The sequence below is a fragment of the Neoarius graeffei genome, chromosome 24 (genome assembly GCF_027579695.1).
Source record: "Neoarius graeffei isolate fNeoGra1 chromosome 24, fNeoGra1.pri, whole genome shotgun sequence".
Lineage (NCBI taxonomy): Eukaryota > Metazoa > Chordata > Actinopteri > Siluriformes > Ariidae > Neoarius > Neoarius graeffei.
In genome coordinates, this window is record NC_083592.1 from 23,999,430 (window position 1) to 24,025,440 (window position 26,011).

Below are 26,011 nucleotides of genomic sequence, written 5' to 3' on the forward strand. Positions count from 1 at the left end.
TTTACAAACTTTCAAGCACGTGTGTGTGTGTGTGTGTGTGTGTGTGTGTGTGTGTGTGTGTGTAAATGTATTTTTTAAACTTGCATACAGTGTCCTCCATTATTATTGCTACCCCTTGTAAAGACCATTCAAAATGGTTAGAAAAAAATCCACCTTTTTGGGGGGGGGGGAAGAGAGAAATCCAACCTTTTTAATAGAAATAAACTTAGAGAGAAACAAATCCCTCATCAAGAAATAATTATTTTCAACAAACACATGTGCCACTATTATTGGCACCCCCAGAAGTCATCATGAACCCAGTGTAACTGAAGCATGTTTTCCATTTCAGTAGTAGATTTTTTTTTTTTTTTTTTTTTAAGTTGGAGCGTGTAGGAACTTTCAAGCTGTAATCCCTGACTTCCTGATTATCTGGGGTACAAATATGAGGTGATGCAGAGGACAAATTCTCTTAGACATCCATCAGCATGAGAAAGATAAGAGAACGCACAAACCAAGTGAGCGAAAAGTGTGTTGACCTTCATATGTCAGGGAATAGTGATTTTTAAAAATGGCTACTTGCCTGAAAATGTCTATTTCTACTGTTAGGGCAATAATAAAAAAGTGGACTGCAACTGTTGCAAACTTGTCTGGAAGAGGACCAATCTTTGTTTCTTTTGTGAGGAGAATGGTAAGAGAGGCAAAATATCTCCAAGGATCACTGTTGTTGAATTACAAGAAAAAGTAAAATCGTGGGGTTTCCAAGTCTCTAAAACCACCATCAGACACCACCTCCATGCCATCAGATTATTTGGAAGATATGTCAGGAAAAAAAGCCTTTTCTGTCACTTAACCACAAAACATAAGCGCCTGAAATTTGCTAAATGCCGCTACAACTTTGACTGGAACCGTGTTCTATGGTCTGTCTGTCTTTTCCTCCAAAGGCCCTGGAAACCTTGTTAGGGTACATGGCATTGTGTGTGTATGTACGATTTTACACCTAATTTGAACGCGTGTGTGTTTTGAATTAGGTGTAAAATTTTACACCTAGTTCAGTTGGTTTTCTTTTATTATTTTCTGTGTGCTGAAGGCATCAAGACTGAAATAAATCATATGGAATTATGCAGTAAGCAAGCAAAGCAAAATGTTTTATATTTTAGATTCCTCAAAATGGCCACCTTTTTGCTTTGATGTCAGCTTTGCATGCTCTTGGCATTCTCTTAACCTGCTTCACAAGGTATTCACCTGGAATGGTTTTCCAATATTTTTGAAGGAGTTCCCATTTTGAACACTTGTTGGCTGCTTTTCTTTCACTCTGTGGTCCAATTCATTCCATCTCAGTTGGGTTTAGGTCGGGTGATTGTGGAGGCCAGGACATATGATGCAGCATTCCTTCACTCTCCTTCTTGGTTAAATAGCTCTTACATAGCCTGGAGGTGTGTTTTGGGTCACGGTCCTGTTTAAAAACAAATGATGGTCCCACTGAGTGTAAAACAGATGGGATGGCATGTCACTGCAGAGTGCTCTAGTAGTGATGCTGTTAAGTGTGCCTTCAATTTTGAATAAATCACCAACAGTGTCACCAGCAAAGTACCATTACACCTCCTCCATGCTTCACAGTGGGAACTACACATGCAAATACCATCAGTTCCCCTTTTTGCAGCTCACAAAGACACGACATTTCGAACCAAAAATCTCACATTTGAATTCCTCCGACTAAAGTACAGATTTCCACTGGTCTAACTTGTATTTCTTGTGTTTTTTTGGCCCAGGCAATTCTCTTCTTGTTGGCCTCCCTCAGTACTGGTTAATTTGCAGCAATTTCACCATGAAAGACGGATTTACACAGTTGATGCTGAGATGTGTCTGCTACTTGAACTCTGAAACATTTATGGAGGCTCTGATCTGAGGTGCTGTTAATTGGCAATCTATGAGGCTGGTAACTCTCATGAACTTGTCCTCTGCAGCAGAGGCAAGTCTTGGTCGTCTTTTCCTTGGACGGTCCTCCTGAGAGTCAGCTTAATCAAAGTGTTTGATGGTTTTTGCAACTGCACTTGAAGGTGCACTCAAAGTTCTTGCAATTTTCTGGATTGGCTTTATGTCTTAAAGTAATGATGATGGACCATAATTTTCTCTTTACTTAGTTGAGCAGTTCTTGGCATAATATGGATTACTACAGTTGTGGAATAGGGCTGTGTACTGTTTATTATTGTTGTGTAATATTTACTGTTTGATCTCGAACATGTATTAAGAAGGCAGGAAATTGTACTAATTAACTTTTGACAAGGCACACCGGTTAATTGAAAAGCATTCCAGGTGACATCATGTAGCTGTTTAAGATAAGGCCAATTGTGTGCAAAGTGTCAAGGTAAACGGTGCCTACTTTGAAGAATCTAAAATATGAAACTTTAACACTTTGTTTACTACATAATTCCATACATGTTCCATATGTTAACATTCATAATTTTGATGACTTCAGTATTGTTCTACAATGTATAAAATGGTCAAAATAAAGAAAAATCTATGAATGAGTACGTGTGTCCAACAGGCTTGTAGTACTCAAGTCCAGGACTTCGACTTGTGCCCTAATTTTAAGGACTCATGACTTGACTTGGACTTGTGCATTTTACTGCATTCGGACTCATAAATTGGAGATGAGGACTCAGATGTTTGTTTTGTAACATGCCATAATAATTTGGCATAAGATATTTATATCTACGTTAATTTGTATACTAATTTCGTGCAAGAGGATGCACATTCACCTGTTCGTACATCATGCTCAAGAACAAACTAATGTTAATTGCACTAAAATGCATGGAGAGAACGCCCCTAGGATTGCTAGGATTGTCCGCTTTGCTTATACAGACTTCTCATGCAGTGGGAAAAATGCACTACTGTGTGTTCCATTTGTAGAAGAACTATCAAGGAGACGATGGGGACAACCTCAAACTTCAATCGTCATTTGGCAAGACTACACCCAGAGAAGGAAGTGACATGCTATGTTCATTGCTCTCTTGATAGCAGGGCTTGCTTGCTGACCGATGAACTAGCTAGTGTTAACCCTCTCTCGTGTTATTTGCCCTGTTGATAGCAGGGCTTGCTGAGCAATGAACAAGCTTTTTAGCTGTAGCCTATTTAACTAAAATGCAGCAGTCAAGCAGTAACGTTAGTCCAACAAAATAGCAGAGATGGTTTCACATAAAGGCAGCAACAGCCACCGTCAAATGGTGTGGTTGGAGTTCTTGGACTCGACTCGAAATTTTCTTTAGTGACTTGAACTTGACTCGGACTTGAATACTAGGGACTTGAGACTGGACTCGGAATCGAGGTTTAGTGACTCGACTACAACACTGTCGTCCAAACCTTTGACTGGTACTGTGCATAGGAAACACCTTTATGCCGGAATATTCATGCAGTCTATATCAGGATGGGGAATGATCTGTGTGACAGTAACTGTGGCATGGTTGTTGGTGCCAGACAGGCTGGTTTGAGTATTCTAAAACAATATAGGTTTTAAACATATAACTTGATAACCTTATAAACGTATTCCTAATGAGCAAGCCGAAGGTGACCGTGGCAAAGAAAAACTCCCTGAGATTACATGAGGAAGAAACATTGGGAGGAACACTACTCAAAAGGGAACACCTCCTCATTTGGGTGATAAGATACCGTGATTGTAGAAGCGAGTTATTTTTATTTATAGTCATGAAAAAAGAAGTATATCCTGTGGAAAGTGTAGACTTTTCTCAACATGTTGAAACAAGCAAACATTTCACGCTTTTGATACAGTGCCTACAGATAAATGTACTTAAACAAAACAAGCAAAATTAGCTCTTTCAATCATTTATTCAACAAAAAGATAAATAGATCGAATATTCTTCTGTGGTGAAAGTAAGTACACCCTTGGCTTCAGAAGCTAGTATTGCCCACTTTAACAGAAATAACTTCTTGTAGGCGTTTTGTATAATTGTCCACAAGTCTCCGACATTGGTTTGCTGAAATTTTTGACCACTCTTCCATGTAAAATTCCTTAAGTGGCAATATGTTTGAGGGTTTTCTTGCATATTTTAAATCTCCTGACATTTCAGGGGGGTTCAAATATGAGCTTTGACTAGGCCATTCCATAACCCTCCATTTCTTCTTTTTGAAGCCATGGATCATGAAGCCTTGGTGGATTTGCGAATGTGCTTCGGATCATTACCTTGTTGAAAGGTCCACCTCCGGTACAACTTCAACTTTTGAACAGATGGCCTCATATATCAAAGGAGTGCTTTTAAGATAATGATTTAGAATTCATAGTTTAATCACTGAATGCAAGTTTACCAATGCCTGAGGCAGTGAAGCAGCCCCAAACCATAACTTTTCCACCACCATGCTTCACAGATGGTATGAGGTAGAGGTCTGCGCGGGACAGAATTTTCAGTCCCGCTCCCGCAAAGAATTATGATTTTCAGTCCCGCCCGCGCCTGCCATATTTTGTCCCACTCCCACCCGCAAATCCCACATGATGCAGACGTTCGCGTTATTTCTCACGAAAGTTCTTGTCATTGGCTTGGGGAATTAAACATGCTGAGCTCTCCACTGACTGATCCTTCACCTAGCGCACGTAGCGAGGGTGCGCGTTGCCAGGCGGCATGCACAGCTGAGGCTTTACAGAGATATCCATTGTGAGCTTCACTAGAGGAGCTCTGCTCTTCTGCCATGATTGGAGATCTCAAACACGGAAGAGCGGAAAGGAATCAGAAACGTACGCGAGATTAGACCACATCCGCAAACTTAGGCACCTTAAAATGTTTTTATTAATGCCAAATAAAATATCCAGCACAAATTATATATGATAGACATAAATTAATAATTTATAAATTTTATTTTAAACACGTTTTTAGTTAGCGGGACTGCAGCTTATCACCTCTCCCGCCCGCTCCCGCGTTGTGCACTCCCCCTCCTGCCCGCGCCCGCAATGAGTTTTCAAAATTTGTCCCGCGCCACACTGCTTTGCGTCGGGTCCCGCGGGAGTCCAGGGCTCTAGTATGAGGTTCTTCTCCTGCAAAGCTGTCTTTAGTCTGCGCCACACGTATACTCTTACTGTGGCCAAACAACTCTACCTTTTGAGTTATCTGTCCAGAGCACGTTGTTCCAGAAGGCCTGGCTTTTGCCCATTTGTTCATTTGGCACTGTACATTTTGGAAAGCAAAGGCTTTTTCCTGGCATGCCTTCCATGCAGGTCAAATTTGTCCATTCTCTTTCTGATTGTAGATGTATGCACTTTCACACCAAAAGTTGCAAGAGTTACCTGCAGATCCAATGGTGAAATTTTGGGATTCTTGGAGACTTCTTTTTGCATCAAACAGTCTGCTCTTGGGCTGAATTTGTTGGAGCAGCCAGCCCTGGACAAATTGGCAGTTGTTTTGAAATCTATGCCACTTGTAGATAATTTTCCTTATAATGGAATGATTTATTGCTAATAATTTTGGAGATCTTTTTAAATTGCTTCCCACATGGGCGGCACAGTGGTGTAGTGGTTAGCACGGTCGCCTCACAGCAAGAAGGTTCCGAGTTCAAACCCAGCGGCCGGCGAGGGCCTTTGTGTGGAGTTTGTATGTTCTCCCCGTGTCTGCGTGGGTTTCCTCCGGGTGCTCCGGTTTCCCCCACAATCCAAAGACATGCAGGTTAGGTTGATGTGGGGCGGCCTTGGGCTGAGGTGCCCTTGAGCAAGGTACCTGACCTCTGACTGCTCCCCGGGCGCTTTGGTGTGGCTGCCCACTGCTCTGAGTGTGTGCGTGTGTTCACTGCTTCAGATGGGTTAAACGCAGAGGATGAATTTCACTGTGCTTGAAGTGTGCATGTGACGAATAATAAAGGTTTCTTCTTCATTCATAGACATCCACAACATTTTGTTCTGAGGTCCTTGGAGAACTCTTCTGATCTTGGCATGATGACACCACACACTTCAGTAGCAAAGAGAACAGCAGACCCTAGTTATCAGGTTTAAATCGCAGGAGGTTCTAATTAATGGCACCTAATCCGGAACACTTGATTCTAATTTTATGGACTTGAAAGTGTGATCAGTGTAAGGGTGTACTTAATTTTTCCAGAGTGTCTCATAATTTTTTTTTTTAATTTTTATTTAAAGGAGATACGCAGAACCTTTATTTTTAAATACATTTCTGAGTGGATAGTATCTCTATCCTTGATTCTTATATGCTGCATAAATGGGAATTTAAAAATATATATTTTTGAGAGTTAAAATCGACCACAAAGTTGGGATTTGAACTGCCCCGCTAAGCTAGCCATCCCTGAGTGTGTGACGTCACAGCGGTAACCGGTTTTAAGGCTGAGGCCTTTTACAGCTATAGACCAAAGTCATATAAATAAAAAAATTTATGGTGAAAGTAAGGAATACCGTTACCGACTTGCTCAACTAAGTCTGATTTGACTTCATTGATCATGGGTTGACTCTCATTAAAACAGGATAGGTGTTATAACATGCATGTATATAACTTGTACATGCATGCATTTTCACTGATAAAATGTAAAAGGCTAATTAAATAATCGGATGAACTGAGACAATCACATTTTAAAGCAAATTAAATAATCTTATACCGGTAAATTACAATACAAGTTACATGTATTAATCTAAATCCAGGTGTAGTAAACCCCGGTGTAGGTGGAGCACAGAAGCACGGCAGGCGAAAGTTTGTGTTTACACACGCACTTTATTCGGCTTTTTCTTTCTCACTCATACATACACAAGTGTTGTGGTCGGGGAGAGCCTCTTCTCTCCTCTCCCCCTCCCTTTATACTCCATCCCTGCAACAACACACACACACAAATTGACATCAGGTGTAATGACCTAGCCACTTACCTTCCCTGACCCTGCCCTCCATTCACAGACTGCTGCTTGGCCACGCCCCCGCTGCCACACCAGGTAAACATTTTTTTTTTTTTTTTTTAATCCAAATGAGAGTTGGAGCTTACCCATCTGTGTTCTCGCTTCTTGAAGGCCGATCTTGTGGCCGATTGTTTTTGAAACAATCTGACTTTCAGTTGTTCGTTCAGTTCTCCGTTCATTCGCTTCTTCCACGTAAGGGCGAGATGGCAGCAATATCCAGTTTAGAAATCAGGCGGCTGGTCCACTCATTCTCTCCATACGGAGTACTCCGCCATTACTGCTCGGCTCAGACAATTACTAAAACCTGGGATGGAACGGGATGTCGCTGGTTTTAGCAACAACCACAGGGAGGTCACTGCCCAAGCGATATGTCCTGTCCCGTTCCGTCCCGGGTTTTACCAACAACCCTCTGCTCACTTTGGTAGAACTGGTGCAACTAAACTCACTTTCCTTTAAAAAATAAATATATCAATAATTTCCTTTTCTTGTAGTTTTATTTAATTGTTGATACTGCACGCTCTTCAATACGGGCTTATAGCCAATGCTCCTCAACAGATCAGAGGTCTTGTATGAGTCTACAGTAAAATGTGCAGAGCAGAAAGAAAGCACAACTTTATTCATCACACACTTGTGAAATTTCCTCTCTGCATTTAACCCATCTGAAGCAGTGAACACGTGCGCACACATACCCAGAGCAGTGGGCAGCCATGCCAACAGCACCCGGGGAGCAGTAGGGAGTTAGGTGCCTCGCTCAAGGGCACCTCGGCCCAAGGCCGTCCCATATTAACCTAACTGCATGTCTTTGGACTGTGGGGGAAACCGGAGCACCTGGAGGAAACCCACACAGACACGGGGAGAACATGCAAACTCCACACAGAAAGGCCTTCGTAGCTGCCCAATATACCCATGAACTTCTCGCAAAACGCATCCAAATCATTGCAGTTTGACCATTCTTGGGCCATGAATGCAACGTAAATCCACCTTCTGTTGTGTTGCTGCACCCGCCAAAAACACATCTACATGGCATGGCGATAAATTAGCTCAAAATGGAGGATCAGAGTTGCAGTCAGCTCTGTGTTTTAATATAGCGGAAATGGCGATGAGACTGATAGACTTCCTGCTGTGACGTTACAGATGTCAACGTCATTCACTCATCACTACCTATATGAATCACTTTTTAATCATAAAAATTACTATATTAGATTTATTGTTAACGCTTAAAACTATTCCTATGCCATTCTTGAGGTCTCAAGGCATGTATAAACGAAAGTGAGGCCATGGCTCTGCATATATGCTTTAAATTATGAAAATGACTACAAATGTCAACTTTGTGTCATTTGTTGAAGTATATTACCTTTGCCTGTAGGCATTGTATCAAAGAGAGTGAAATGTTTTGCTTGTTTAAATATGTTGAGAAGTCTACAATTTCCATGAAGTGTATTTATTCTTTTCACATGACTGTATAAGTATGTCATCTGGTTGAAAAATGCAATTGTGTAACCAGGGAATTCGTGAGAATTTTGACATGAAGTCTATTTCATTGAAGTTATCAACTGTTCAGTGTAATCACGCTTTACAACCTTGTTGAACAGAAAAGCATCTCAGCATGTGAGGTGAGAACATCAAACTGTGAGGTGGTTTGGCTACAGTACCAGAAGACCACAATGGATTCCCCTCGTGTCAACCAAGAGGAATCTGAGGCTATCTGAGGGAAGGGAAATCATGTGGTCTTTTTTTCAGTCTTCAGTTGTCCAGTTTGGGTGAATCTGTGCCCATGATAGCCTCAGATTCTGGTTCTTTGCTGACGAGACTTTTTTTTTTAATTATGATGTGTAAACTCTAAAGGCTGTTGTGTGTAAAAAATCTCAGGAGATCAGCAGTTTCTGAAATGCTCAAACCAGCACATCTGCCACCAACAACCATGCCACAGTTAGTCACACAGATCACATTTTTTCCCCCATTCTGATGATTGATATGAACATTAACTGGAGCCCTTGACCTGAATCTGCATGATTTTATGTACTGTGCTGCTGCCACATGAGTGAATGATTGGATAACTGCATAAATGAGCAGGTGGATGGTTGTGTTCCTATTCATTGTCCAGCATTGTCAAACTAGGAACAAGAATTAAGTAATTCACTAGGAGGAACAGATGTCAGTGCAGACAGATTTAGCTTAGGGGGAAAAGTGTGAAAACAGCCTCAGTTTCAGAAATCATCTGCATCAGAAATGCAGTCAGCAGAAATTTTGGTAAATGAATATAATTAGTTTTTGTATCTGTTGCACTGTGCTGTATTGTGCCAGATCTCTGGACTGCACCTGAGCGAGCGTGTGCAGTGGCTAGGCTGCCAGGGCAGCAGTGTGGCACTCAGAGGATACCCCTGCTCCCTTTGGACCCTCTTCCATGTGCTCACTGTGCAGGCTGCCAACCGGCCGGACGCTCTCGCCAACACTGGTATGAACAGCCAAGCACTTTCAGCTTTCGTCAGTGAAGTGGCAGAAATGTGACTTGTATTTTATATGAAGTACTCAGATGAAGCATATGGATTGTAAATATGTCCTTTTTTTATGATTTGAAATTCCTTTAAATGTTTTATGGACAGATCTGCTAGAGGTGTTTTATATGAATTTTTGCTGTGATTATGTTCATACTGAGATTTTCCTGTTTGGTAACTTTTGGCTCATTCTGTCAGCGCTAGAGGATGATCCATTGGCCGTTTTACAAACAATGCGACAGTACATTAGAACATTCTTTGGCTGCCGTGAGTGTGGAAAACACTTTGAGGAGATGGCACAGGAATCCATGAGTCAGGTGAAGTCTGTGGATGAAGCAGTGCTCTGGTTATGGAGGAAACATAACCAGGTTAATGCAAGATTAGCAGGTAAGCTGCAGAAGTGGAATATGGATTGGTGGAACAGATGCATTTGCAATATTAATGTCATATTGTAATTATATAATACAAGGCAATCATTTTCATTTTATATAGGGTCAATGAGTGAAGACCCTATGTTTCCTAAAACACAATGGCCCACTCCTGACCTCTGTCCAACATGCCATGAAGAACAGGATGGGCTTCATGTGTGGAATGAAGACATGGTCCTTACTTTCCTCAAAAAACATTATAGTGCTGACAACATCTCCCCCAAATACACCAGTGATATTCTTCCAGAAGCAGGTGCAGTTGCAGATATTAAAGCCATATCAACCCCATCCAGTGTTCTTATTAGAGGGTTGAAGCCATCTCCTGAAAGTGTTCCAAAACACATGAAGCAAACTGATAAACGTGCAACAGGAGGCATCCAAAAGGAGCCTAGCCTCCAGTTCCTGGGACTGGGCTTCTCCGGCGTGGACATGAGTCTGTGTGTGCTGTTGTATGCATTCTCTTGTGTCTTTCTCATGCTCATGTTCTTCTTCTTCCGTGTTCGCTCCAAAAGGTGGAAGATCAAAAACCACAGACCATACGTATAGTAGTCACATTCAGAAACTCTTGGGAGAGACCTCAGTATAATATAGGAAACACCTGTTAGGGGTTCAAGGGAATTTTCTTAATTTATTTGGTTATTGTATTGTTCTGTTTTGAGAGTTTTGCTGTGGTGAAACTAATGTCCTAATAGTGAGGCTGATTTGTGAATTTCATAGAAATTAAGATCATGTATTTGACCTACTTGTAAGGTCAAACTCTTAGTGGAATTTATTTATTTTTTTTTTTTTTTTGTTATTGGGGTTTGGTGGGCTTCTCCCCCCCAAGTTCTGATATAAGCAGAGGTGATATTTAAAAGGTCACAAGTGTTTTACATATATTTTAATCAAAAGACTACTGAGGTCCAAAGGGTCTATTTTTATGAAAACTGTATGTATAACAGTTATTTTTAGACATTTTAATGAAGTAGAGTGTCCCCCTAAATGCAAATTGTAGACTTGTTTACCCAATCAGTGAGGGTTAGCAGCAAAGCTGACACCCTTTACGCTACGTTCACACTGCAAGGCTTAATGCTCAATTCCGATTTTTTTGTGAAATCCGATTTTTTTGTGAGGTCGTTCACATTAACAAATATATGCGACTTGTATGTGATCCTCAGTATGAACGAAAAGCGACCTAAAAGTGTTCCGCATGCGCACTGCAGGATACGACGACGTCACACGCAGTGAGCATGGCCAGTGTTTACGGAAGTAAAACCGCCCGGTTGCGGTATGACTCATCCAATCTAGCTTGAATAGCTGCATCCCCCCAAATGGAAATCAGCTCCCTAACCTCTGCGTCCTTCCATTGAGAAGATTCAGAACCTTCACAGCCCGAAGCGTCCCTCGCATTGATGTCATGCGCAGGGGCGCAGATACGTTTTTTGAACTGGGGGGGACAAAGCTGCCAGCAAACCAACCCCAACCCCGATATGCCTGTCAAACTTGTTGTTAGTAACCATAGCAACCAAGCTCGAGCTCGCAACCTGTGCAGTCTGCGCAGCTCAACCAACCGAATATCAGTCTTTGTTTTGTTTTATGTGAGTTGTTGCAACTATGTATACACTGCTGTGCACCTCAATAAACCGAATGGTAATTAGTCTTTTGATTTTTCCGTGAGGTTTGCCTTATGCAAAGAAAGACAGCATAGACGTTTTTTCCTCCCTATAAGTGGGGGGGACCGAACGAGGTGAATTTAAATATGACTCGTCCCCCCCTCTATCTGCGCCCGTGATTATGCGCCATGTTGTTGTAACTTTGAGAGACCCGCCGCCTACTTCAGCGCAGAATAGTGACGTTTGTGGCTTGTTGATGACGTGTAAGTCGGATGAATGCGACCTGGCGGTTCAGACTGAAGTCGCATATGAAAAGAGCGGATAGGAATCGGAATTAGCACCACATATCCAAACGGCCTGGGTTGGATTTGAAAAAATCGGATCTGTGTCGTTCATATTGTCAATAAAAGATCGGATACAGGTCACATATGGGCGAAAAGATCGGATTTGAGTCACTTCAGCCTGCAGTGTGAACGTAGCCTTAAATCACTGCCTTCTAATGACCTGCAATTAAACTGGAAAGAAGTGACAAATTTGTTTGCAATTAACTCCTAGATGTGTTTTAGTAGGTAGTTTGTACTACAGACCTTTGACCTCTGTTAATGGCCTTTATAGGACCTCATCATTAATTTAGTTCCCATAGTGTTCTGTGATGGGATTCTTAGTTGTGTGCCAGTGCACTGGACTCTTTTTACTCAAGTTTTTTCCCTTGCACACTTTATATTAGTCATGCATTGAACATTAGTGCATTAAGCATTATTTGCTCACATCATTGTAGCCTTTTTTTCTTCTTTTGAACAGTGACAGTCCAGTACAGCCAATTTTGATTTCTGTGCCCAAATTTCCATTTGTCTAGTGCTTTACAACCAAAATAGTGTGATGTTGAACCTATTTTACTAGCTCAGTTTGTCAGCTACTGTAAAATGATGTTTGTGGTATCTCGCTGAAAGTACACTTAAATTATTGATATGGAAATTGACTGTCTTAATGCATCTATTAGGATGATAAGAATTGCTTATCTTGACTGGTGAATCAGGACAGTTTCAGCTGGATTTTTTTTAAATAATTTGAATCGTTGGAAGAATATTGTGAATTGAGTACATAACAGAAAAGGATTATCACAGCTTTAATATCAGATCATAGGTTTTAATTTTGTGTTGAGAAGCTTCAGGATCTAAAGCCATTTTATCAGGTAACCTGAAGTCTTTAATATCTGTGTGCACTACAAACTATTTTTTGTCAGGATGATTTTGTGTAAGAATTATTTGTAAATACAGGAACATTTTTGGTTCAATCCTGTTTCCATTTTCAGCATTTGATGTGCTTTCCCGTTTCATTCCATCAAAATTAAATATGAAGTGTGTTTAAACCTGTTAAAGCAGTTATGTAATTCAATGTGCTTGTTTGGATGAATTAGCCTTACTAAATGACAGCTTCTGTGTTAAGAGAGGAGGTAAACAAACCTCTCCCATGTTCATAGCTACACAGAAAAGAGGCCTTTTCAGCTGCTACAAAATTACACTGTTTTATTTTCAGTAGTTTTGAGGTTGGAGTATTTTTATGTGAAGAATATTTTTGGACTTGACGTGTATACATTGTTGTGTAGTTGATCTCATCCTCAAAGAGGAATTGAAGCATTTTTATTATCAAAAGTGTAACTTGTTTTGAAAAATAAAATGTTTACTGGCATCAATTATGACTGTTATTACTGAGATTTTTGGATTGTTCATATAAATGCTACAGCGGAGTTCAAACTTCATGTCCCTTCTTGTCAACTCATCATCATGAGATTACTGTGGATGCTACACACATCCTAAAGATGGCTGTAGATGTTCTTCCTTGGCTAGCCTAAAGACTGCAGTTGCAAAAAGCAGTCAGTCTCCATCATTGAACAGTTGATAAATTCAGTTTGATACTAGAGTGGTGGCTCCAATTATCGACAGTCCATAATTGACACTTTTTCAGATTTGTAAAAAACAATTTTACATAGGTGAGTTTCAGTTACGACAGTTATTATTTGTTAATTAATCAACCAGAAGACCCCCCTTTTGATCTTGCCGTCTGGTGACACGGCTCATTACCGGAGATGGAATGTTTTTTTTTGTTTTGTTTGTTTTTGTTTTTTAAGCACGATCAAGTTGAGGAAAACCCGGACTTTATCATTGCAGGTAAGCATGGTGGAAAGATCATGGACATGTTTTTACTTACCAAATTCACCAATATTTCATGATGTCCTTGTCAAAACCTTTTGTTTCTTCCTCTTTCATTTGACAGTCGCCATTTTGTATCTAAACTCGCGTTTGAGAAGTCACATGAGGTGCTGATAATAGTGATCGCTTTCACCGGTGTCCACCATTATCAACACCTTGTGGAATTAAGTGACGTTTACAACTGTTATGGATCGATCTTTGTTTAACATTGAAGTAGATGAAGTATTTTTTTTAAAAAAAAGTGCTGTGATTTTTTATAATTTTTTTCTGACTCCTAACAGAATGAAATGCTTATAGAGTATTTGGAATCCTATTGCAATAAATGGAATTGGACCAGAATTAAATTCCTAGCATATTAAAAAAAAAATGCATGCTTGAAATATTCAGATTTTTCTAATCCATTCATTTTGTTGTTTAGTTTGCAGTTTGTTGTAAATATCTACCACATATTACAATATCAGTAGACATTTTATACTTTTAGATGTAAAAATATAAAGTTTTGTTTCAAGGAATGACATGCGACCTTTGACCTGGATTTTCATGTGGTTAATGTCAATTGCCTGTTGACATTTATTCGTAAACTACAAAACTAGAAATTAATACAAACAACAACGAGTGATTAACAAAATGTGATCTACGAAAATACTTAGAAAGTGGAACAAAAAGATTTTCTGACACGGATTAAACATTATCAGTTCATTTGTTTACAAACATTAGAATTACTTCCTCATTTACGTAAGCACCGACATGGATATATTTATATAAAAGATATTTTGTCCTAAATATAAAAGTCTATGTAAAACAAAATTTAAATAAAAACTGTTTTGTTAATACCACATACCGATTATTTTTTTAAATAAATAATCATCTGGATGTTGATATTAGTGGAACGGTGTCACATGATCTGATACGCTAAGTAATCAGGAATCTACTCATTTTTTTTTCCAGTGGAAGTTTGAGTAATTATTCATGTACAATTTCAGTGGCGGCTGGTAGTCTTTCAAACGGGAGGCTGGTCGGTTACGATATTTCCAGATTTTAAAAGAAAAAACATCAATTTTGCCCATACTCTTGCCTCTGATCTGGCTTATTGTTGGCAGGGTCACAAACTGTGAAATAACAGGTTCTTTTGGCCCATTAGCCTACTGTCCAATATACATGATGGTGGTGTTGGGGGGGGGTTATATTTTAACATTTTATATTTTAAAATTGTGGCATGTTTAAAAATTGATCATTATTGAAAGCAGCTCTTTGTCAGGAACCTCAGCAGTAACAGCAGAGTGTTCTGGAATAGGCACAAGCACTGACCTTGGGGAGCTGGGTGCCACACATTTCATTCAATGACACTTTCCCTATATTTTACTTATTTTGACTGAGAAACGTTTTATTGACAATTTTGATAACCCTTCATTTTTAATCCAGGTCTGTAGTGTGAAATGTTCTCCAAATTGTAGCTGTGTTTAATTCATATCCAGAGAAATGTATATTCCAATATAATATACTCAGCATAAACATTTTAAATAGATTCTATATTTTTGGTCCATCCATGACATATTACTAAAGTAGCCTATTTACTTTTGTTGATGTGGGTCACCACCATATCAGTATTATTTAAAAGAAAATTCTGCCCTCCTTTCTTTTTCTAGAAAATGTTCAGTCACCCTGTCATGGAACATGTTGCCATGGCCAACAATAAATTTTCCTCGTCACTAAACTTGCTGTTAGCCAATTCACTTTCTCATACCAGGAGAGCTGAAAGGAATGAGTATTATTCCCTACCTTTTTCACCAAGTCAGTTTGAGGCGTTGGTCTACCCTGCTCTTTAATTTTAATTTTTTCCTCGAAAGGAAGACTGGCAAATGGCTTCGCCAAAATTAAATCAACAATGCTTGGCATCCATGCGCAGCTTTCTTGCTAGCTGACTAGCCCCCTCAAGTTCAAGTTCAGTCACTCAAATAAACGAAATTTCTGGAACTAAGATAGCAAACTTGACAACACTATATTTACACTTTATTTACAATGAAAATATATACAAACTAAAAAAGCTGGTAGAAACCGTATGTAATGAATGAAATCAAAATGTAAGCTGATCTCTTACAATACATCACACCACTTGCGAATCCGCATGGGACTGAACTGAAATTCACCGCTGCCTGTCTATATTTGAAACGAGCTGTCAATCAAAGAAAATGTCCCGCCGCTTTCACCAATCAATCACCAGTCTCCTCGCGGAAAGCTTTGCCATGTCCCTCTCATTGCCTCCCACTGTGAGGCTGGGAGTCCGTGGGCGGGCGTTTTCGCAGTATTTGTCCAATAATCGTCTTGCATTTTGATATTGAAAGCGCATAGCTCCCAAATGCCATTGAATTCCACTGAGGCTGGGCTGCATCACGTTGTCACGAGGGGGAAAAACTCACACACACATTAGGCGAACTGGGGAAAGTTATAACGGAATGATTTCGCACTGTAGTTGGGTTGAACGTGTAACCGCTGTCTGCGTTGTGTTGCGTTTCTGTGACAAAGGCCGACACTTTCTCACTGTTTGAATGCACTTTTATTGCCTGTAAGACAGCAAGGAAACCCACTGGTTGGTCACGTTCATATATAGCAGTTTCTCGGCACAGCGTGGGCTCAATCCTCACGTACTGGTCTGATTATTCATAAATAATTAATAAACAAACCCAAACATAAACATATGTACCTGTAAGACAGCAAGGAAACCCACTGGTTGGTCACGTTCATATATAGCAGTTTCTCGGCACAGCTTCATGGGAAGAAGTTAGCAAATATTAGCTTAGCCTTTGAGCTAAGGTAGCTAACTATCGTATCAATATGTAACAATACACAACCAATTTGACTCATTCTGTTAAGTGCAATGTGTTCGCCACCTTCTTAAGTATAATATAATTTTAGCTGTGTTATTGCATTACGTTATTTTCACAGTTTCAGTGCAGTGCTGTGGTTTGAGTAACCTACCGTGGGCTCAATCCTCACGTACTGGTACTGAGGTGACGTCACAGCCAGTATTTATATGCTGAGGGGACCCATGGCAACCAGTGAGTGTCCATGATACATATTGTATGTAACAGCAAATCTGATTGCTTGTCACTGTGTCAAGTGGAATCAACAGCTAAAATCTGTTACAAACGCATATTTCTATGATTCTGGATCTGAAATAGCAATGTTATATGGTCGGCTATAACATAAGCCTAGCGCAATTCATCCTACACGATGTTCGTCATTTTTAGAGGAGGCTGAGACTCCCTCATTGTCTTGGAGCAATCGCCCGTGTACAATTTATGTATTGAAAGTCTTTTCTACTTTTGCAATGGCCAAAAGATCGTTAAGATGTCGATAATTGTAGCCACCGCTCTACTATATAAAGTTTACAACTCCTAATAATGTTCATACTCGGGTTCCTTTCAGAACAGTTTGTACTATTTGACTCTATAATAGAAGAGAAATTATCATATTAATCACAAAGAAATTAATCACACTATCTGCTGTCACCCGGATGAGGATGGGTTTCCTCTCAAGGTACCTCAGGGTGTTTTTTGCCACCGTCACCTCTGGCTTGCTCATTAGGGATCAATTTAATATTTCAATTTTATGTCTGCTTTGTGACAATGTCCATTGTTAAAATCACTATATAAATACAATTGAATTGACAATTAATACATTTAAAAAATTACATTTAAGCAATTCTCTGTATACTATATAACTGTGTATGTGTATGGTGAGCAGAGAAAACGTGAAGAAAGTTATTTTAAAATACAGATTGCAGCAGCTTCTGAGTGGGCAACAGCAAAGTGTTCATGTTATTTTTGTGAGATTGTGAGTTTGATTCCCGATGATGCCACAGCCACCTAAAGAGCAAAGCTGGCTATAGTCATATAGCTATAGTCATATATAGGTGGGAAGAATTCTCTCTCCACTGTTCGTTACAGTGATGCTAGCCAGTCATAGGCATCTGTGAGCACGTGTATGAAGAAGAGGGCAGATAATGCTTTCCTTTGAGTATGTTATGCTGTCATGTGGTGTAGCATGAGGAGCAGTTCAAGAATGTGTCTCAGAGGAAGCATATGCTAGACTTCATCCCCAGTTGTTAACTTTCATGTGACAGGGGAGAGCTGGGTGAGAATTGGCAATTGGAGGTGGGGTGCAGAAAACTGATTTACTTAGGAGCAGAATACTATTGGAAGGCTTTTTAAGTGGAAGCACTTACAATGCTTGTCCATGTGTAATCATTTTCACTGTAAAAATAACGAAGAATTTAAGTGGAAGCACTTACAATGTTTGTCCATGTGTAATCATTTTCACTCTCATTTCATTTGATTCTTAATTTCAAATCAAGAGTGGTATTGTCTATCATTGTATATGGACTAAAATTGCAAGATGTCATTCAGTTACACCTCACTTAATCATCGTAGCCATGGAGTTAAACTGGAGTCACCTGGAGTATCAAAAGTGAGAAGCTTGTCTTCTGTTGATCAGTGATCTATGGAGTTTTCAGTTCACCCACATAAAATAAGAACTGGATCCACCAATTGCCATATGTTCAGCATGGATAAGGTGTGTGTCCCTTCTTGTGCAATTGATGTTATACATGGATGACATATGCTAACATACACTGGACAGCTGAAGACTGGTCTATATATATCTCATCTCATCTCATTATCTTTAGCCGCTTTATCCTGTTCTACAGGGTTGCAGGCAAGCTGGAGCCTATCCCAGCTGACTATGGGTGAAAGGCGGGTACACCCTGGACAAGTCGCCAGGTCATCACAGGGCTGACACATAGACACACACAACCATTCACACTCACACCTACAGTCAATTTAGAGTCACCAGTTAACCTAACTTGCATGTCTTTGGACTGTGGAGGAAACCGGAGCACCTGGAGGAAACCCACACGGACACCATGCGAACTCCACACAGAAAGGCCCTCGCCGGCCGTGGGGCTCGAACCCAGGACCTTCTTGCTGTGAGGCAACAGTGCTAACCACTACACCACCGTGCCGCCCTGGTCTCTCTCTCTCTCTCTATATATATATATATTTTTTTTTTTTTTTCAATCTTCAATTGTCCAGTGTGGTGAGCCTGTGCACAATAGCCTTGTATTCCTGCTCTCTGCCAACAAGAGTGAAACCAGTCTTCTGCCATTGTAGCCCATCTGCCTGAAGGTTTGATGTGTGTTCTGAGATGCTTTTCTTCTCAACATTGAGTTATTTGAGTTACTGTAACCTTCCTGTCAGCTTGTAAAAGTCTGGTCATTCATGTTTTTTGTTTCTTACACCATTCTATGTAAACTTTTTAGACTGTTGTGTATGAAAATCCCAGGAGATGGCACTAACAACCATGCCACAGTCAAAATTATTGAGAGCACATTTTTTCCCCATTCTGATGGTTGATGTCAACGTTAACGGAAGCTCTTGTCCTGTATCTGCAAAATGTTATGCATTGTGCTGTTACCACACAATTGGCTGTTTGGATAATTGCATAAATGAGCAGCGTTATTAATTAAAGTCTCTGTTGTGTGACTCATAGAATTATGTAGTAATTGGTCTCAACTAGAGTCTGGGTTTCAACAGGGCTGTTTCTCTTTCTTTCTTAATTTTTTTTTTAAATTCAGGTCACAAAATTATTACTTTAATTTGCACCTGCCTGAGATTGAATTAATTGATCCAGTTTCCCAAAATATAAACAAACTAGTAGCCTTATTTAAAACCACTGAAACCTTGACCAGGCAGTTACTTAGGAGGACCAAAGAAAATAGAAACAAACCCGTGCCAGATGTCAATTTTAAATTATGGCCAAAATGGCTTCTCATACTACTCTGTGTATATGAGCGAACGGATGCATATCATATGCTAGCATTGCTCTGATCGACATAGTAGACGGTGATTCCCGTCAGGTCAGTAAGACCTGCTTACAAGTATGCTCTCTTGGTCTGTCGGTCTCTCTCTCTGTGTGTGTGTGATTTCCGGGCGTTCATGGTAGCAGCACCGAGAGGGCAACAGAACTGATATAATCGCCTGCCTGGTCATCCTTACGCGGATAATTTCACCACATACTGTATTATATATATGATTTAAAATTCATAATCTTTGTGGCCTTCCTGTTTAGTTGTACATCCAAAAATGTGAAATGACAATAAATTTAAAGAAATACTCAAGTCTTTAAGAAGGAGTGCATGGTAAGGCTTAACCCAATGGCTGCATGTCATGTATTTTGTATACGCAGGTGCCTCAATCGCGCCAGACTAAATGCTTGATTTATTCGATTGGTGCCTTTTATAATAAATTTCAGCCCATTGCTGGTTTGTATGCGATGTGAGTGAGTGACGTGACTTTTTTTGAACTTCTGGACACATGCTGCAGCTGTTGCCACAGCAGTAAGTAGGCTAGAAAAATATCGAATTCCGAATGCAGCTCGGCTCAAATGAACATGAATCGAACATGAACAAAGGTGTTTGTGTATCATAATTTCCAATATTTTGGCTTCACGCCTGATAGTCCATGTTAAACCTATGCAAGGTTTATGTTGAGTTCCAGCAGCAGAGTGGTGCTGTCTACGACGATGCATTCGGAAGGAGAAGGCGAATTTGTTCCTCTTTAGCCATTTCGGCATATTTATTAGAGACAAAATAAACCGCGGCTTTTCGCCATAACAGTTGGGCTGTACTGACAAACACGAATGAAAATTGCACACATAAAAATGTCTGAAAAAAAGTGTCTTCTTGTGCCCTCTTGTGCTGTTAAAAGAACGTAACATTTATACAAATCATTCATACCAAACATAGGCGACCAAACAAAGGCTACTGCTTCTGACATGATATCAAATCGATGACGTCACGAATCGCGTACCCCCACTTTAAAAATCTCCACTACACCGCTCTTGGACCTTCAGTTATGGATGGCTGTCATCATCAGAATTGTAATCTGAGATGTCATTTAGTTTATATGTAATATACAGACAGATCTGAGAGGTTTATAATGAACTTTGCACAACTATGACTGGGGTGAACTCATATAGCCAGAAGGTGTTTTTTTAAGCAAGCATATCAAGCACTGTAATATAGCTAAAGTCTTCACCAATAGTCAGTAGATTTGTTTTTATGCCCTTTTTTTTAAAAAATGCAGTGTCTAAAATAATCTAAAAATTCACAGTCAAATGACAGAATCGCCGAGTTGGCAAAAAAAAAAGCAAAGAAAAAGCAATTATGGCTTCATTTTTCCTCCAGGGGGCAGTATGGAGGCACTGCTTGCCCCTCCACAGCTCAGACTGCAGTCTCTTTTCACTAGGGACATCATACGTGTGCGCATGCAGTCTCTTATTTGCTAATATCCTGCCTGTCAGCTTAATAGTTGTTGATTTCGGCACTTTCTCTTCAAGAACAAGTGGATGGTTGGTGTTCAGCATACTGGGATAGCCTAAATCACTAAACCAGTGATGCAGAGATTTGTCGTAAAGTGATAATTATTGATCCATAATAATAATAATAATAATAATAATAATAATAATAATAATAAAGTTTGATTACTATCTTTGAGCTCTCTTGTATGAGTGAAAAATGCAATAAAGTGTAATTTAGAATGGCGTGAACATATAGTATATGAAGGAAATTGTCAAGCTTATGTTGAAACATGGTAAGATTTGGTAGTGTTGGGGTGGGAGGGGGTTGTGACACAGTTTCAGTTTTTCAGAAGACCAGACAGTCAGGTGAGCTTAGCTCTTGCTGCACTTACAAGGGCATATGTCTGACAGACATCACTGATATAAAGCTTTCCCTCTAATATTAGACACGCAGCCAGCATGTTCCTGACATTTTTATGTTTCTCTTAAATAGTGCTGACTCATGCTCCACTGGCGTCTTAGCCTTAAAAGGCAATGAGTCAAAGGCAGGGCTTCAGTACCCCCCTTCACCCCCCTCCACTTTCACATCTACTGTGCTGAGTGATGCTGCTTTACCACCCTAGTGCTGCTCCATATAGTCTGCCTCACACTGCAGTGGTTCAGCTTTCCATCTCACGAATAATGACAATTTCACAGTCTTAACACTTTGTCAAAAAGCCTGCTCTTTGTCATTTTTAGGTAGACACATGACAGCAGAAGCAGTTTGGAGGCTGAGTATGCACCTGCTTTGCTTTTTTTCCCCTCATCTGGCTCTTATCGGAGGAGTATCTGTCTGATGCCGTGTTGGCACATCTGATTGGGTATGCAGACTCTGTACTGAGCATGCCAGCCTGTGACAGGGACTGCATTGCAGCGCTGCTCGCCTGGCACGCTCCATTTGTCTGCCTTTAATGTAAATAATCGGAGGTGGGATGGGGAGGGGGGCTCCTGATGGATTATGTGACTGCGCCTATTTCAGTCTCGTAGGATGACATGAGATGAATTCTCCCATTTCTCCCCTCTTCCCCATCTCTTGATTGCTCTAATTTTGCCATTGCTCTGGCTTTGCCCAGCTTTTTGTCTCTATAGCACATGCACGAGTTATACTCTGCAGGGCAATTATCTGCATCAGCCTCATTCTCTCTCTCCCTGTTCTCTTTTGCTCTCTCTCTCCCTCACTCTCCATGTGTCCTTAAATGACTTTCTCTCAGTCTCCCTCCCTCCCCCTCTCTCCCCCGTCTCTGTGTCTGTGCCTATAGCCTCTCTCTCCCGCTCTGTGACATACAGTAGATGGTGCATCGATTGCACACAGACGCTCGCTTTCCCTCTTGCTAGGAAGTCCTGTGTAGAGAGGCGAGGATGGATTGAGACACATCTCTTTCTCTCTCTCTCTCTCTCTCTTTCCTGCTCTCCTTCATTCTGCTGAGCTAATGTGAGGAGCCAGTCTGCCTTCTCTATCCCTTCTCGGAGGATTCTGCTCTAGAGGTCAGGTAGTGGGATGGTGGGACAGGGAGGGAGGGTAGGGCTGGTGGGTCAGCTTGCAGCTTCTTCTGAATACTTCTCACAAGCTAATTCAGAGTTACTAAACATATAGTATGTGCTAGTGTTAGAAGAGAGAGTGTGGCGTTTAGTAGGGGAGTTGCTGTGCAGTATTTTTCCTCCAGGTTTCTATTTCCTTTTGGTTGTCCTCTGGGATACGAAAGAGCCAGGATCACAGCAAGTTCTTACTTTTAGGACTAAGGTCAAATCCTGCTTTTTGTTCTGAAGTTTTTTTTTTCAGTTTGTTCTGTGTATTGATATTCTGTATGGACTGTCCTCTTTCAGATGCCCACTGGGAATTCTGTGGAGATCTGAAGCTGGCGCGATGTCTCAGCTCCTGCACATGGAGATTCCCAACTTTGGCAGTGCAGTGCTGGACAGCTTGAATGAGCAGCGGTTGCTGGGCCAGCACTGTGATGTGGCCATTATGGTGAACGGGCAGGCCTTTAAGGCCCACCGTGCCGTGCTGGCTGCCAGCAGCCTTTACTTCCGTGACCTCTTCAGTGACAGCAGCCAGACTCTGTTCGAACTGCCCTCTTCAGTGGCTCCATCCTGTTTCCAGCAAATCCTGTCTTTCTGTTACACAGGCAGGATGACGGTGACAGCCAGTGACCAGCTCATGGTCATGTACACAGCCGGTTACCTGCAAATCCAGAACATTGTGGAGCGTGGGATGGACTTGATGTTCAAGGCCAATGCTCCATTCTGTGACTCGCAGACATCTGCCACAGACGATCCTCCCAGCCCAAACAACAACAACGCCTCACTGTTGCTAGGCGACCGGCCTACGGCTGTCTGTAAAATTAAAGAGGAGAAGCTGGAGACCCCTGTGTGTACTCAGAGTGGTGAGCTCAAGCAAACTGAGGATGATGCCAAGGGACTCAGGAGCAGATCCTTGAGGGGGAGTGCACTTTTCTACACCACTGGTGCAGGAAACGGGACCCTGAGTGTAGTTCACCCATATGAACACTCATCAAGAGATCACTCAAGCCCCGGAGCCTCCAGCCTACCCACCACGGACAGCCCCACTTCCCATCAGAACGAGGAAGAGGATTTTGAAGATGACTCATATGACAACCTTACCAGTGGGAAGATTTATGGTGTCTCAGCCAGTCTCTATGGCAGTAAATGTCAGAATGGATGAAATCTTAAAATACACTTGGCTGAACATTTACGATTGAAAGCCCTCTGATTCTATGTGTTTGTCTCTCCTCTTCTCCTAGTGCATGAGAAGATGGAGGTGTCATCCCTGCCTCCATCCCTGGAGAGCCGTTTCTGCACACTACTCGGAGGGGACAGAGAAGCTCTTCCTGCCGGACTTATCAGTCAGATTGGCTACCGCTGCCACCCTGCTCTCTACACAGAGGGAGATCCAGGCGAGAGGCTGGAGCTGATTGCAGGTAAGGCCTTGGCTGTGCAATTCTATCCCCTTTCAGAAAAAGCTTATCAGCTGACTGAGTAGGATAGCATGCTTAGAGAGTTGAAATCTCATTGTTTCTTTGTTGTTGGGGTTGTGAAAGGATCTGGTGTGTTCATGACACGTGGGCAGCTGATGAATTGCCACTTGTGTGCTGGGGTCAAGCACAAAGTCCTTCTCCGGCGCCTGCTTGCTGCTTTTTTTGACAGGTCTGTAGAATGTCATTGTTATGTATACCTTTGGTTTTATCAAATAAATGCTTTTAAAATACCTAAGGTAGGACATATCAGAACATCAGCAATATCTGCAATAGAGATTTTCAAAGAATCAGTGATGTATGTGATAAACATGGCTGTTACTGAAATGTTCAGTGTGTGCCCCTCTGTGGCTGACTGTGGTATGACAACTGCAGGAATACACTGGCAGACAGTTGTGGAACAGGCATCCGCTCCTCCAACTGTGATCCCAATCGCAAACCTCTGGACAGCCGCATACTTAATACAGTCAAACGTGAGTCCTCCTTAGTTCCTCATGTGTATGTGACAATGTTTAGTTCAAATTATTTTAAATTGTTTGGACAATGTTTAGTATTGATGAATAGTAAGCTTTTCCAAAGTGTACAGTGTGTAAATAGTGGTCAAAATTGTTCATGTGTGCTGCATGCTTCACGTTTTTAAATGTGCAGTTTGCAAGCTTTAAAGTATTTCTAAACCTATAAGTACAATAGAGTACATAGCCTGAGGAAAACTGATTCATGAGCTGAACTGCAATCTTGTTATGAAGTGGACATGTGGATGTTTATTCATTTCAGGCTTCTGTTTACAGTCTTCTGGCCTGAAAATTAGTTCTGCCCCCTTCCCACCCAGACAGAGTTACTCAGCCCTACCTTTAATAGGCAACTCATAGGCATATGTACTATATTTTGAACAAAGCTGGAAGGGCCATTTTGGGGAAAGAGGAAGGCCTGTGTATATTTTATTTGCAATTTCACTTCAGGCAGCAGAGGACTCTTAAAAATAACAAACTGCTTCTCTAATTCAGCTGGTTAAAATTCATAAGAATTCTCCTGTTTTTTTTTTCTCTCTCCTCTTTGAAGTTTACTGTCAGAACTTTGCCCCAAACTTTAAGGAGAGTGAGATGAATGTGATTGCTGCAGATATGTGTACCAATGCACGCCGGGTTCGTAAGCGCTGGCTGCCCAAGATCAAGTCTATGCTGCCTGAGGCTATTGAGGTGTACAGAGGCTCTGTGGTGTTAGGCCAGGTAGATGGAGTCACCCAGCCCAGTCCTTCCTTCCTGTTTGAGTCTGACTTCAAACACTTGGCCCAGGCGAACCTCACTTTGGAGCAGCATCTCTATGGTGACTGCAGAGAAACACTGAGAAATCACTTCCCTGGAGCCATCATAGAGGAGAGAGCCACCACAGAGACAAGCAAGGCTGAACCGCTGCGATCACGCTCCGGGGACAATCCAGAAGATGTGCCTCCAAAGCATCTGGAGACCTCGGAGAGAGAAGGGACAGTCCTTGCCCTAAACCCAGCCAGTAAGAGGGTTGACGGAGACAGTAGCAGCCCCAAAAGCCAGCCAGAGGAACACAGTAAAGAGCGGGCACTGGTAGAAGACCAGTGAGTTCTCCTTTTCACACCATTCTAACCTCATCTATGCTTCAAACAAGGAGTGCTATGACTAATTACATGGCTTCATGCCACTTAAATAACATGTCAAAATCTGCACGATGGACACTGACATGCAATGAATATATCAATGAACTTCAATGATTAAATACAGCATTTTGTAAAAAAAAAAAGCTGTACGTGCTAAAACAGTAATTTATCATAAGTAATACTCTCTCTCTTACACACACACACACACACACACACACACACATATTACACCCCCCCCCCCCCCCCCACACACACACACATAAATACATGCAAACATCCGACTGAGTGGATTATGTATGTGATGCTCAGCATTTTACTGACTACTCATCCTCTGAATGACCCTTACAATACAAATGGACATCTGGTTCATGTTCATGGACCACTGCATGGCAAGAAAAAAAAG

At 41.2% G+C, this 26,011-nt stretch overlaps 2 protein-coding genes across 2 annotated transcripts in view; both read left to right on the forward strand.

The window, feature by feature from the left end:
* The window catches only part of qsox2 (quiescin Q6 sulfhydryl oxidase 2), a 75,766-nt gene extending 62,702 nt beyond the window's left edge, over positions 1 to 13,064 (forward strand). Inside the window, exons 10-12 of the mRNA XM_060906905.1 lie at positions 9,173 to 9,323; positions 9,562 to 9,750; positions 9,856 to 13,064. Of these exons, the coding sequence (XP_060762888.1) occupies positions 9,173 to 9,323; positions 9,562 to 9,750; positions 9,856 to 10,337 (822 nt within the window). The 3' untranslated portion in view covers positions 10,338 to 13,064. The remainder of the gene's footprint in view (positions 1 to 9,172; positions 9,324 to 9,561; positions 9,751 to 9,855) is intronic.
* A 9,773-nt stretch (positions 13,065 to 22,837) lies between these two features.
* LOC132872745 (nucleus accumbens-associated protein 2) lies at positions 22,838 to 25,747 on the forward strand. Its single transcript, XM_060907794.1, has 5 exons — positions 22,838 to 23,657; positions 23,751 to 23,927; positions 24,048 to 24,153; positions 24,357 to 24,454; positions 25,041 to 25,747. Exons 1-5 carry the CDS (start codon positions 22,853 to 22,855, stop codon positions 25,571 to 25,573), a joined length of 1,719 nt encoding a protein of 572 aa, XP_060763777.1. The 5' UTR covers positions 22,838 to 22,852; the 3' UTR covers positions 25,574 to 25,747.
* Positions 25,748 to 26,011: the final 264 nt, after the last annotated feature.